The sequence below is a fragment of the Anabrus simplex genome, chromosome 1 (assembly GCF_040414725.1).
Source record: "Anabrus simplex isolate iqAnaSimp1 chromosome 1, ASM4041472v1, whole genome shotgun sequence".
Classification (NCBI taxonomy): Eukaryota; Metazoa; Arthropoda; class Insecta; order Orthoptera; family Tettigoniidae; genus Anabrus; species Anabrus simplex.
Window position 1 is genome coordinate 1,774,968,780 of NC_090265.1, and position 14,439 is coordinate 1,774,983,218.

Consider the following 14,439-nt stretch of genomic DNA (forward strand, 5'->3'; position numbering starts at 1 on the left):
TGTAGCAGTTGAATGTCTCGCCTGTAGAACTGTTTTGGTTTTGACTGGAAGAAATCTGTTAGCCATTGGTCAAGAGAAGCTTCGTCAGGAAACATTTGCCCCTGAATGTGGTTAGAAAGAGAGCGTAAAAATGGAAATCTGAGGGGGCAAGGTCAGGGCAATACGGAGGATGAGGAAGAGGTTCCCAGCCAAGTTCAGCAAACACACCTTTGGTCAGTTGCGCTGTATGTGGACGAGTGTTATCATGGAACAATAAAACTGCTTTGTCTTTGTCCTTTGTTGTCAATAGGAACGGCAAGCCGTCTTAGCTGGTCGTTATACACAGCAGAGATAATCGTTACTTTTTCCGGAAGAAGTTCATGGTGAAGAATGCCATCTTCGTTCCACCAAACACACAGCATGATTTTCTGTGGGTGGGCACTATCCTTGCCACGGGGATTTGCTTTTTGTGATGTGCTGAGCCACTCTTGCCTCTTCTTTATGTTAGTGGTGGTGGTGGTGATTATTGTTTTAAGAGGAAGTACAACTAGGCAACCATCCTCTATATAACACTAATCAGAGTGAAAATATGGAAGGGATCCGACACTTCGAAAAAATGAAGATATCGGCCAAAGGAAGACAAGGGCCACGAAGGGCATGAAAATGAAAGACTCCCTAGCCCTCGCAAACCTAATAGCGTCGGGGTCTGAAAAGAACAATAGTTGACCAAGAGAGGTCGGATAGGATAGATGAAAGTGAGGAGCCTGGCACAAGTAAGTGGAAGCAATGCCAGGACTCAGCTAAGGGCCCCGTGGTCGCCAACCCACGCTCCAAAGTTCAGAGCCCCTGGGGCCCCTTTTAGTTGCCTCTTACGACAGGCAGGGGACACCGTGGGTGTTATTCTACCGCCCCCACCCACAGGGGGACTTCTTTATGTTAACATGCAGGCACCAGTTCTTGTCACCGGTGACAATGTTCGAAAGGAATACTTCGTGCCTATCCCAAGCCAACCGGTGCCGGGCAAGCAATGACGAACAAATGTTTACTCGTTGATTTCTGTTACTGTCACTTAGCACATGTGGTACCCATATACCCAATTTCTGTACCTTTCCCATCGACTGCAAATGGCGTACAATAGTTGACTGATCACATTTAAAAATTTATGCCATTTCCCGCGTTGTCTGGCGAGGAATCTCATGAACCAACTCATTCAAACGATTTTCGTCAAAATCTTAAGGTATTCCAGAACGTGGATCATCAAACAAATCAAAATGTCTTGCTCGAAAGCAGAAAAACCTTTTTTTTCTGTTCTTTCAGCAATTGCTTCAGCTTCATTCCCGTACACTTCACAATTTTTTCTCGCAGCTCCTGCTGCACTGAATCCTCGGTTAAACTCAAAGAGTAAAATCTGCCGGAAATGCTCACTTTTCTCAACTTGACATTCCGTATCCGTTTGTCTGAAATATACAAAAATAATACGTTCACAATCAAGAAAACCTGTGTTTCACAACACACAAACTCCAAACTCACTTAAAACAACGGAATAACGATAAATAATCCCTTCACGCCGCATTGTTGCCAGCCCAAAATAATACCGCACGAACTTATGCATCGGCCCAATAAAAATGTTAAAGATAATCCTGTTTTTGATCCTCCTACATCACTGTCTGGCCATAAAATATACGATTTGCGAAAAATATAAGGTCTTTTCATATCTACAGAGTGGTACCTAACTAGCTTCTCCTACTCCATTCGTCGGCGACAGGCAGAACAGGCAGGCATTAATAATATAGGATACTCTCAATGTCTAGCCAACGGCCGTAGCCGTGTTGAAACACCGGATCCCGTGAGATCCCCGAAGTTAAGCAACATTGAGCGTGGTCAGGAGTTGGTGGGGGGTAAGGGAATGGAGGAGCGGAAAGGAACTGGCCACCCTACCGCACGTAAACTCCGGCTCAGGAACACCTCTGCGCAGGTTCGGACCTGCCTTCGGGCAGAATAACCCTTACCTCTTAATGTATATGCACTTCTTAACTTGTTGGTGGGAGCTACTATCAGAGTTTTATCCTAGATAATTGTCTATAAGATTTCTGACAAGGTAAGTGGTAATGGAAGTCATATTTTACAATTTTGTTTGCTTTATTTCCAGTGGTATCCTGAGATCCGGCAACACTGCGACAACACACCTGTGATCCTCTGCGGATGTCAGAATGATCTGCGAAATGATATCGAAACTATCTCCAGCTTAGCGAAACAGCGCCGCATGCCAGTCACGTCAGAACAGGTAAAGAAAGAACAAACTCTAGAATATGGTACGTTTCTTTCTAATTATGAACCTTTTCTTGCAGGAAAAAGCCTCCGTGACTCAGGCGGCAGCGCGCTGGCCTTTCGGTCACTCCAAGTGAGATTTGTGCTGGACAAAGCGGAGGCAGGACAGATTTTTCTCCGCGTACTCCGGTTTTGCTTGTCATCTTTCATTCCAGCAACACTCAATTAACATTTCATTTCATTTCATCTGTCAGTCACTTATCATTGCCCCAGAGGAGTGCGACAGGCTTCGGCAGCCGGCACATTTCCTATCCTCGCCGCTAGGTGAGGGTTTCATTCATTCCATTCCTGACCCAGTCAAATGACTGGAAACAGGCTGTGGATTTTCATTTATTCCACGAACACCGTGAGTCTTCCGTTGCTTGTGATTAGTACCGCTGCATGAGGAACAGCATGGTTCTACTTTACCAGCGATTCTAGTCAGTGTATGGATTTTGGAATTATTTTAACTTTGATTATTGTGAGTTGGACCCGCTGATTATTTTAAATTCATATTCATTCATTCATTTTTCATTATCATGTTTTGAATTCTGTTCAGTGGATGACATTTGGAATTTTAATTGTCATTACATTTCATCTCATCTCATACCATTACGGACCGATGACCTATATGTTAGTCCCCTTTAAACAACAAGCATCATCATCATCATCATCATCATCATCATCATCATCATCATCATCATCTATCAAACGCTTCACTGCGTATAAAAGCACGGGACTCATACTGCGCGTTCTTTAATGTGCACTTAGGTGAAAACTGCCTATCTCTATTTTTAACTAATCAGAATGTACGTTAAAATGAGAACCCTGTGTATTTGCTATATATTTCCAAAATTCTGATATATAACGTGGACTTGTTACTGCTTTGAACTCTGGCCCGTAGTAATGAAATATTGAGCTCTTTAACTGTGTTCATTGAGGCAAAAGAGAGAATCTGCTGATGGTATTAGAGATCGCTGAAAGCCAACATTGTAATGTAATTGCCACTTAGTCCTCCATAAGCTGAGTGGAAAGGGAGATGCAACTGACTTTAATACTGTCTAGTGGCCACAAGTCAAGTTAACTAGATTACATGGACCGTTCATCAACTTCCAGGGAAGTACTGAATATTTCAGACTAGATATCATTCTTGTTAAGCACTGCTTTCGTAAATAGGTCAACGGATTAGACGGACGTCTAGAATTTGAGTTCTTATGTTGTTAAGCTTGATAATATGAATACCCAAAACCAGTGACGTAATCAATTATGTTGTGTTTGTTTCGTATTTGTGTTATGTCGCCCTGAAGATGGTTTTCCGTGGTTTCCCATTTTCACACCAGGCAAATGATGGGGCTGTACCTTAATTAAGGCCACGGCCGCTTCCTTCTCATTCCTAGGCCTTTCCTGTGACATCGTCGCCATAAAACCTATCTGTGTCAGTGCAACGTAAAGCAATTAGCAAAAAAAGAAAGTAATGAATTTTGACAGTAGTTCAACGTTATATTAGAACCCTATAAATAATAAAAATTGACTGTTTTACGGTACAATAGGTTTGATTTTCAAGTTACGTAATATTCGGCCTCTGATATTTTTTTTACATCAATATCTGTTCTGTGGAGAGAATTTCTGGTTAGTGGCTCCATAACTCGGTGAGGCTATGCTAATACGGACTGTCGATGACGAGAAGCTTCATCTCTGTAACGAGCAGTGACCGTGTGATGCGATCCTCTAACCCCTGGACCATCTGCTCGTGACGGATTGGCTGCCGCTCCGAGCCATGTCCTGGTTAGTCACTCGCAAGCCATCAATCTGCTAGACACTAGATAGATGATGGAACCTATCCTCCTAGACTCACACATGTACGTTAAGTAATAACTCTCCATATTTTTTTTCAACAGCTTTTTGTATTTATTTCTGTTTCATATGAGGGACCTGGAATTGGTTTGACCCAACCTCAAGGAAACGGTTCAGAAAATAATAAAAAGTCAAAATTTCTCACATGCACAGAGACTTACAACCGATGGACCGCAGCTGAATTTAAGTTTTAAGCGCAGTTTTTTTTAAAAACACAAATACAGGATTTGTGGCAGACTATACTATCTATAGTCGTAATATTGAAAGATGCATGGTGACATTTCTTAGAGAGAGGTCCGTTTACTGCATGCCTAGATGGGGAGAAGGGAGAGGGACGTATGGTTGCCTTGGAAACGAGGACGGATCCACTGCGGTTGCCATGGATGTAAGCCTGCTGGCCGGCTCATGTTGCTTGGAGTTGCCAAAGCTCTCACTTCTGAGTTACGTACAACAGAACACAGCGTTCTGAACGAACAAGTACGCCGGAAGAGAGGGAAAGCAGAAAGGAATGTGGGAATATGGCAACACTGTGTAATGGTACATGCAGAAGCCCTATCTGTCAAAACGCTTCTTTTAATATTACGCTCTTTTCGTTTCGTTTATTTTATTCCTTCACATTTTCTCGTTTCGACTCTTTCTTTTGCACGTTTTTGTCGAATCGTAATCAAATCTTTCTTTTCCATTACAAAATTTGTTATTCTATACAACTGACGACGAGGTATTCACAACGACAGCAAACCTCCGAGTGACAGCACGAGTCAACGCAGTGCCATCTTATAACAGAGTATGCGTGTGACGTCCCATATTCAGCACTAATTTTGCCTTTGAAACGCCATTTCATAAAAACTTCGTTTCAGATTTATTTTTTGCAACCTCTTTTATCTATCAATTGAGACAAAAAATATAATCGTAAGTTAAATATCCTGAGGGATATACGCGTTCTAGCCAAACACTAAAAGAATCTTAAAATTTTCCTTTCCGTGTAGCCGTTGTCGATGAACGTAAGTCTACTGTACGTTAAAAAAGTAAAAAATCACCAATGTCGAGCGCCAAACAAGTTATCGGGAGCATCAGGAAGCTAAGGCGACCGGGCGTCGTGAGAGGAGTTCCGCATTGCTGGAGCACATCTGTTGCCCCACTGGCAGAAAAATGGTCTTGAAGATGTGCATTTCCTTAGAATTAGTGACCTTGCCGCGGTGGGGAGGCTTGCGTGTCCCAGTGAAGCGGATAGCCAAGCCGCAGGTCCAACCATATCGGATGGGTATCTGTTGAGAGACCAGACTAACGAATGGTTCGTCGAAAGTGGAGTAGCAGCCTTTCGGAAGTTGCAAGGGCGGTAGTCTAGATGCTTGACTGATATCGCCTTGTAATTATACTCAATATAGATTAGCTGTGTTGATACTGCTACACTGCTGAAAGCAACGGGAAACTACAGCCGTAACAAACTCCCGAGGACATGCAGTTCTCTCTGTATGAATGATGTACTGATGATGGTTTCCTCCCGGGTAAAATATTCCGGAGGTAAAATAGTAATTCGAATCTCCGGGTGAGGACTACGCGAGAGGGGACAATCATCACGAAGATGGATACTGACATTCTGCGAGTCGGAGCGTGGAATGTTAAAAATTTGAATCGTTGTGGTAGGTATGGAATGTGAAAAGGGAGATGGATAGACTAAAGTTAGAAGTAGTTAATATAAGTGAAGCACGTTGGCGGGAAGACGACTAGCATTGTGAAAAGATGATTGCCCACTACAGTAGTGCAGATCTATATGCCTACTAGTTCAGCAGATGATGAAGAAATCGAAGGAATACATGAAGAGATAGAAGATTTAATACAATATGTAAAAGGTGACGATAATCTAATTGTGATAGGAGACTGGAATGCAGTGGTAAGCCAAGGAAGAGAATGTAATACAGTAGGAGAATTCGGATTGGGACAAAGGAATGAAAGAGGAAGTTGGCTGGTTGAATTCTGCACCGATCATAACTTAGTCCTTGCTAATACTTGGTTCAAACACCAGAAACGACGGCTGTATACGTGGACGACATCTGGAGACACTGGAAGGTATCAAATAGACTTCATTATGATTAGGCAGAGATTCAGAAACCAGGTGCTGGATTGCAAAACTTTCCCAGGAGCAGACGTGGACTCTGACCACAACTTGGTCATGAAATGCCATCTGAAGTTGAATAAATTGAAGAAAGGAAGGAATGCAAGGAGATAGGATCTAAACAAGTTGAAGAAAAAGAGTGTGAGGGACTGTATTGTGGAACATGTTGCACAAGGACTAAATGAAAAGGCTGAAGGAAACACAATAGAGGAAGAATGGACAGTCGTGAAGAATGAGGTCTCTAGGGCTGATGAAGAAATGTTAGGAAGAAAGGGAAGATCAACTAAGGATCATTGGATAACTCAGGATATTCTAGACCTCATTGATGAACGACGAAAGTACAAGAATGCAAAACATGAAGAGGACAGAAAAGAATACAGACGATTAAAGAATGAAGTGGATAAGAAGTGCATGATAGCTAAGGAAGAATGGTTGAAGGAGAAGTGCAAGGATGTTGAAGATTGTATGGTCCTAGGAAGGGTGGATGCTGCATACAGGAAAGTTAAGGAAACGTGTGGAGAAAGGAAAATTAGGTGTATAAATAATAAGAGCTCAGATGGGAAATCAATTCTAGAGAAAGAAGACAAGGCAGAAAGATGGCAGGAACATATCCAACAGTTGTATTAAGGTAAAGACGTAGATGATATGGTTCTGGAACAAGAAGAGGCTATTGATGTTGATAAAATACGAGACCCAGTTTTAAAGTCAAAATTTGACAGAGCTTTGAGAGACCTAAATAGGAACAAAGCAACTGGAATTGATGATATTCCCTCTGAATTACTGACTGTCTTAGGAGAAACCAGCATGGCGAGTTTTATTCCATTTTGTGTGTAAAATGTACGACACAGGAGAAATGCCATCCGATTTTCGGCAGAATGTTGTTATACCTAGTCCCAAGGAAGCCGGTGCTGACCGGTGTGAAAACTAGCGCACCATCAGTTTAGTATCTCACGCCTGCAAAATTCTAACACGTATTATTTACAGAAGAATGGAAAGACAGGTTGAAACTGAGTTGGGAGAAGATCAATTTGACTTCAGAAGAAATGTAGGAACACGTGAAGCAATCCTAACTTTAAGGCTGATCTTAGAGGATCAAATTAAGAAGGATAAGCCAACATACATTGCATTAGATCTTGAAAAGGCATTTGATAATATTGATTGGACCAAGCTATTTGAGATCCTGAAAGTGGCCGGGATAAGATTCCGAGAACGAAGAATTATCTACAATCTATATAAAAATCATTCTGCAGTGAAAGAATCGGGGGCTTTGAAAAAGTAGCAGCAATCCAGAAAGGAATGAGGCAAGGTTGCAGTTTGTCCCCCTCCTCTTCAATGTTTATATAGAACAGGCAGTAAAGGAAATCAAAGTGGAATTTGGGAAGGGAACAACAATCCAAGGAGAGGAAATCAATACTCTGAGATTTTCTGATGATATTGGTATTGTATCTGAGAGTGCAGAAGATCTCGAGAAGTTGCTGAATGGTATGGACAGAGTCTTGCGTGAGGAGTACAAGATGAGAATAAATAAGTCCAAAACAAAAAGTAGTGGAGTGCAGTCGAACGAAGTCAGATGATGCAGGAAATATTAGATTGGGAAATGAAGTCAGAAAGGAAGTGGATGAATATTGTTACTTGAGTAGTAAAAATAACTAACGATGGCAGAAGTAAGGTGGACAGAAAATGCAGACTAGCACAAGCAAGGAAGGACTTTCTTAAGAAAAGAAATTTGCTCACCTCGAACATTGATATAGGATTTAAAAGAATGTTTTTGAAGACTTTCATTTGGAGTGTGGCAGTGAATGGAAGTGAAACATGGATGATGACTAGGTCAGAAAGAAAGAGAATAGAAGCTTTTGAAATTTGGTGTTACAGAAAAATGCTGAAGGTGAGATGGATAGATCGAATCACGAATGAAGAGATACTAACTCGAATTGATGAGAGGAGATCGTTGTGGCTAAATTTGACGAGAAGAAGAGATAGAATGAAGGACACATCTTAAGACACCCAGGACTTGTGCAGTTGGTTTTTGAGAGAAATTTAGGTGGTAAGAACGGTAGGGGTAGACCAAGGTATGACAAGCAGATTAGAGCAGATGTAGGATGCAGCAGTTATGTAGAAATGGAAAGGTTAACACATGATAGGGTGGGGTGGAGAGCTGCATCAAAACAGTCCAAGAATTAAGATGTAAAGTGTTAATAATAACATTTCAATCTGTAACTGATCAGGTGCTTTATTTTTTATACTTATCAGACGGTGCGTGTTTTTCGTCAAAACTTGAGGCCGACACAGCTCCGTACGATTTTTTAAATTTATTGACGGATACAGTCTTTTCCCGTATGTCTCATAGTAACGGGCAGAGCAAAATATAGTTTCCACAGAAGACTTATAGTCGTAATATTGAAAGATGCGTTGTGACAGTTCGTTCAGTGAGGTCCGTTTACTGCCTACCTGGGCGGGGAGTAGGGAGTATGGTTGCCATGGAGATAAGCCTGCTGGCCGGCTAGTGTTACTTGCAGTTACCAAACCTCTCACTTCTGAGTTACGTACAACAGAACACAGCGGTCTCAACGAACGAACAAGTGAGTCGGAAGTGAAGGGAAGCGAATGCAGGGATGTGGCAACACTTTGCAATGGCACGTGCAGTGCTTTTCTCTCCAGACCTATCCGTCAAAATGTTTCTTTTAATATCACGCGTGGAGTCTCCTTTACGATTGTGACAGTATGCAAACTGAGGTATGGTTAATGCTGAGTAATACCATCAGAGCACAATCAAATGTATTACTTACAGGGTCAGTCGTGCTGCATCAGCGCTTACTGGGTTAGTAAGAGAATAAATTGCTAACGACCTCATCCCTCATTTGTCACACTGCCCCTCATTATAGCACAACCATCAGCCTTTACGGACTTCCATACACACACATAACCTTTAGCGATGCTATTTGTGCTTCCAACCTACTTCCTGTTGGCAAACAAACAAACAAAAAAAAACATAAATAAATATTAATTTATCAATCAAAGTTTATTCTTTCAATATAAGATTATACATTGACAATATTTTCAATAGTCAATAGTATAATTGGACAGCCTGCATCTATAATTTGTACTTCTTTCAAAGGGCCTATATGCAAGCGGGCCTTTAACGGGCCTCACAGACTCCTCGCAAAAAATATACAAATAATATATATAGATCCTAATGTTTTCCTGCACGTAAATGGTCCGGGCAATTTTGTAGAATCAATCTAAATAGTTCGTTTTGCAATTTGTACGAAGAGGAATTGCAGTCTAGCAACTGTTATCACAGCACAGCTATACACAGCCATCTCTCGCAACAGGGCGACAGACTCCTCACAAAAGACCATCACCAAATTATTTTAAAATAATTACATCAATGAAAATGACTAGCAAAATATCAAATTTTAGTTAGGAAATGTTACTTTCTTGATGTTTAGTGCATGTGAGATCGTATTATGCACAAATTTTGCAGAACGTTTAATTGTTGTCACACATTTTGTATTCGATAATATTGCATAATGCTAATAAGAAGCACAGTAGGTGTAGTAACACTCCGTCAGTTCAGTTTGGAACGAGAGTAAAGGTTTATCACGTGTGTTGTTTGATATTTTTCAAGCTGTATTTTTACAGTTTTTCTTTTATTTTGTTCCTATATTTTTTTGTGTTGTAATCGAATAAATTATTATAACTCAGACTTTGGTGTTGGTTACAGAGTATCCTTCCGTAGTTACTGTAAAATTAAACTAATGTTAAGTTCAACAACTTAATGGTATATTGTTCAGCAGCTTAGCTGTTAAACCACAAGTGGCAGCCAAATAAAACATATTAAACATTGTTTTAATAATAATCTTACAATAGTGAATAATCCCTTTGTTTATATAATTTGACAACATTATCTACATGCTGTATTACATTTATATTAGTTATTCGTAGGTTTAACATTTTATTTGAGGAGGCCCGAATTTTTATTTTGGCAGACGGGCTCGTTTCATATTCGTTACGTCCCTTGTGACATCTTTCCGACTGTATAATTGAAATGGCCCCCCATAATGTTTGGAATATTACAAAAAATGAAAGAAAAATACTAAGGCCTGTCGGCAGCCCTGAAGGTGGCTTTCCGTGGTTTCCCGTTTTCACACCAGGCAAATTCTGGGGCTGTACCTTAATTAAGGCCACGGCCGCTTCCTTCCAACTCCTAGGCCTTTCCTATCCCATCGTCGCCATAAGACCTATCTGTGTCGATGCGACGTAAAGCCCGAAGCAAAAAAAAATAAATTATTCTGTTCTAAATTCGGTTAAGATATAAGTTGTATATTATGAACTTCATAAACACATCTTTCTCCTCTATAAAATGATGCAAATTAATCCAGATTAACTTTATTTATCTATACATGGTGGTCGTAAACAGCGCGAACCGTGTATATGAGAGTTAGAAGGTTGATCATACTGATAAATAATTGGAAAAAACAATTAGATATATTGCACTGTTGTCATTTCACCAGCTGCTGAAGTTAGCCAATCAGATCGCTCGTGGGTGACTTCAGATGGGATTTACGAGGCGGTGTTGCTAAATCTTGAGAGTGCCAATAGAAGAAATAAACTTCTCCAGGGGATGGACTTTAACAAGGACCTCCCTGCTGATAGGCTCGGCCCATAGCAAGCACGCTACGGTGGTATTGGCTGAAATCCACTGTGTGTTAATGTTTTATGCTCATTTCTCGGCTCAAGCCCGAGTGGACGTAACCGCATTTATTGTTAGAAATTGGAAAACTAGTTTCACACGTCCTATAGCTACTATAGAGACTGTTGAAATAAATACAACAGTTCTATGCGATGTTAGATGTACCTACTTTAGATTCAATTCTCGAACAAAGTTCGCGAATTGCATAGTAGAATTCAATAGAGAATTTGAAGTACCATGACGACTGTCAACTGCATATATCGGTTAATTCGATATACAATATATATATATATATATATATATATATATATATATATATCCTATACCTCGGTAAGTCACGGCACTAAATCGCTGGTGAATCTTCTGAAATAAACTTACATTGCGAAGTTCTACCTGCTGCTTCACTATCAGCCCAGTACAAGTTTCTACTCATGTCAGACACCTCTTCGACGATTCTTAGACCATCTCTTCGAACACCTCTTAGAACACTTAGACCTCTTCTTAGCTCTGACCACCACTCTTAGACGGGCCAACTATTCTTACCTCAACTTTTGTAAACTCGTGATGACCACTCATCTCCCTACTATCTGGTCATCCCTTCCACAGTCCGACTCGTTAGCTGAATGATCAGCGTACTGGCCTTCGGTTCAGAGGGTCCCGGGTTCGATTCCCGGCCGGGTCGGGGATTTTAACCTTCATTGGTTAATTTCAATGGCCCGGGGGCTGGGTGTTTGTGCTGTCCCCAACATCCCTGCAACTCACACACCACACATAACACTATCCTCCACCACAATTACACGCAGTTACCTCACATGGCAGATGCCGCCCACCCTCATCGGAGGGTCTGCCTTACAAGGGCTGCACTCGGCTAGAAATAGCCACACGAAATTATTATTATTATCCCTTCCACATCGACACACGGTAGCTGGCGAATACTGACACACTATGAAAACCACGTGGCCACGCACTATACAAAAGTAGTCGTGTGTCGAACTAGCTTCCCCACGTGTATAAAACTTCACCACCTTACATGTGTTAGCGGAAAATTTGTTTGCCTAATACCACCTCAGTTAAACATAGCCTTGGTTGCAAAATATCCTGCCAGCTCACCTACCCACAGTTACCACTCTATATATTTATATTTTAAATGTAGATATTTTGTTTCGCAATTCCTTGTTAAGAGGTATACGTTTTTTTCTTTGTTCCAGGCTTTGGCAGTTAGTCGACAGGTGGGTGCGACGACGTACGTGGAAACATCAGCTAAGACGGCATCGAAAGCGGTACGAGATGCTTTCGAAGTAGCAGCCCTAGCAGCTCTGGGGAAACTGAATAAGAACCACTCCGTTCTGCAGCGACAGAAAGCTTACAGCCAACACAACGGTGGTCGAAGCAAAAGCAAACTGGACCTGAAGGCTGAGCTGAAAGACCGAGCCAAAAGTTGTTCTATCATGTGATGTGGCGCGTCGCGAGGCTCCGGGCGTCGCGACTCATGATGGGATCGAGCTGGAGTCTCCTGAACCTTCACAAACTCCTCAGCTGTCCCTCCTAAAAGTAACATTCCTTGAAGTTCCAAGTTAAGAAAAACAAAAGCTCTGTGCTTTTCGCAATGCCGTTCATCAGGAAAATGATATATGTCGCCAACAGACGACTAAACTGTTTGAAAACAACTTTGACATATAAAAGCTCTGGAAGATGATTGTAACAGAATAACTCCCTGTAATATGCACTACCGCTACGTCAGTATGAAATTGACTAGCAGAATATAAATGTACTTTTCACACAAGAAACAAGGTCAATTTGTTGTTCATAAATTAATACTGATCTTCCATACAGACCAGAGAACTTTACTCGATCTTGTTCTGCAAGAAAATGATAAAAATAGTGTCTTGGAAGGTTCATATATGTTTAAGACAAGTAAATAAGACCTTTCATTACATATCACTCAAAGTCGAAGTGCAGCAGTGTATCATTATATGACCATACTTCTTGGTAATGTAGAATACAATGTGACTAAAGTACGCACGAGAAATGGAATTTGTAATTACTGTGTAGGAATTATTAATAAGCAGTTCGGAATATTGTTTCCATATCTGAACTGAACTATTCGAGGAAGGAACTTGAAATTAAATATCAATACAGCTCGACTGACGACCATTACTGTGAAAATATCTTACAAAAATTAAGTGACAACCACAAAATATGCACAAAGGAAATTCTTTTTTGTTGACACTTTACCGAGGACCGTCTCATATAGCAGTTCATTAAAGTAATATTGTAGAAGTTTATGAAGAACGTTGATTCGTTTGTGAATGTGCGGATGTAGTGTTTTGTAAATACTTATACATACATTAAATTACTTGTGAAGGAGTTCTTTAGTTCGTAACTTTGTGCTGGTTCACGAAGATAAGCTTCAAATGTTTCTCATTGTGCAACAAGCGACTTTTACTATTTCAAAGAGAATGACCATGGAGAGCGTTCACTTGTTCCATTTGTATTTGTACAATTCCTTGATAGAAATGACCAGGATGTCACCTAGTCTCATTTTCAAATATATTTGAGAATAACTGATTTCTTGAGTGTAATATACTGGAGGAAGTGGAGTGACTGCGCTAAATTTAACTAAAGCTTTGGTTGAATGAAGAATCCAGTACTTAGTTGCTTTGTATGGCTAGTTTATGTAATTACAAACATATTCCAGCCTAAAGTCTAGTTAAATGACTAAAAAGCACATGTTTCGTTCCTCTGATTTGGAACATCTTCAGCTAAACAAAGTGTATTAAAATACAAAACAGTTGCACATATAAAATTTAAAAAACACTTATGATGAGATAAAATATTCCTTCATATTGAGTTAAGACACTCAACAGAGGAACGAAACATGTACTTTTCTAGTCATTTAACTAGACTTTGAGCTGGAATATGATTTTACGTAATTACATAAACCAGTCATAAAAAGCAAGTAAGTATTGGAAGGTGGGATTTTTCCTTCAGCCTTAACGTTAGTTGAGTTGATGGTAATACGGGATAAAAATGAGATCTATAAGTTGCACTAAATTTTACACAAAGTAGTTCGAGGCAGAATGTTTATACGTGTGGGTTTAACCCTTTTTGACCTGAACATTTTTGTTTATTATTTCTTTTAAAATACAATTTTAGGATGGGTATAAGGTCTTGGAAAGAGAAGAAATACTTATTAAAAATCTTCATGCCACACGTGTTCTGGAAAAGTACAAACACAATCATGCTGGTTAGATGTACAGACTATTGAGCAAGTTTTTTTTTCCATTATTTGATACAAAATAATTATAAAAGTGAGATATTTTTAAGTGGCCCGTAACTACAGTCGAAACCGTTTATAACGACATCGCTTATAACGACATCGCTTATCACGACGTATTGGATATAACGGTGAAATCTAACGTTCCCGTCTATATCTTACATAAACACTGTATTTCAAATATCGCTTAGTATGACATCGCTTATTGCGACTTAT

At 40.3% G+C, this 14,439-nt stretch overlaps 1 protein-coding gene across 1 annotated transcript in view; it reads left to right on the forward strand.

Moving 5' to 3' along the window:
- Positions 1-13,587, forward strand: part of LOC136864609 (ras-like GTP-binding protein rhoA) — a 122,797-nt gene extending 109,210 nt beyond the window's left edge. The window contains exons 4-5 of the mRNA XM_068226758.1: positions 2,129-2,263; positions 12,155-13,587. Of these exons, the coding sequence (XP_068082859.1) occupies positions 2,129-2,263; positions 12,155-12,400 (381 nt within the window). The 3' untranslated portion in view covers positions 12,401-13,587. The remainder of the gene's footprint in view (positions 1-2,128; positions 2,264-12,154) is intronic.
- The last annotated feature ends 852 nt before the right edge of the window (positions 13,588-14,439 follow it).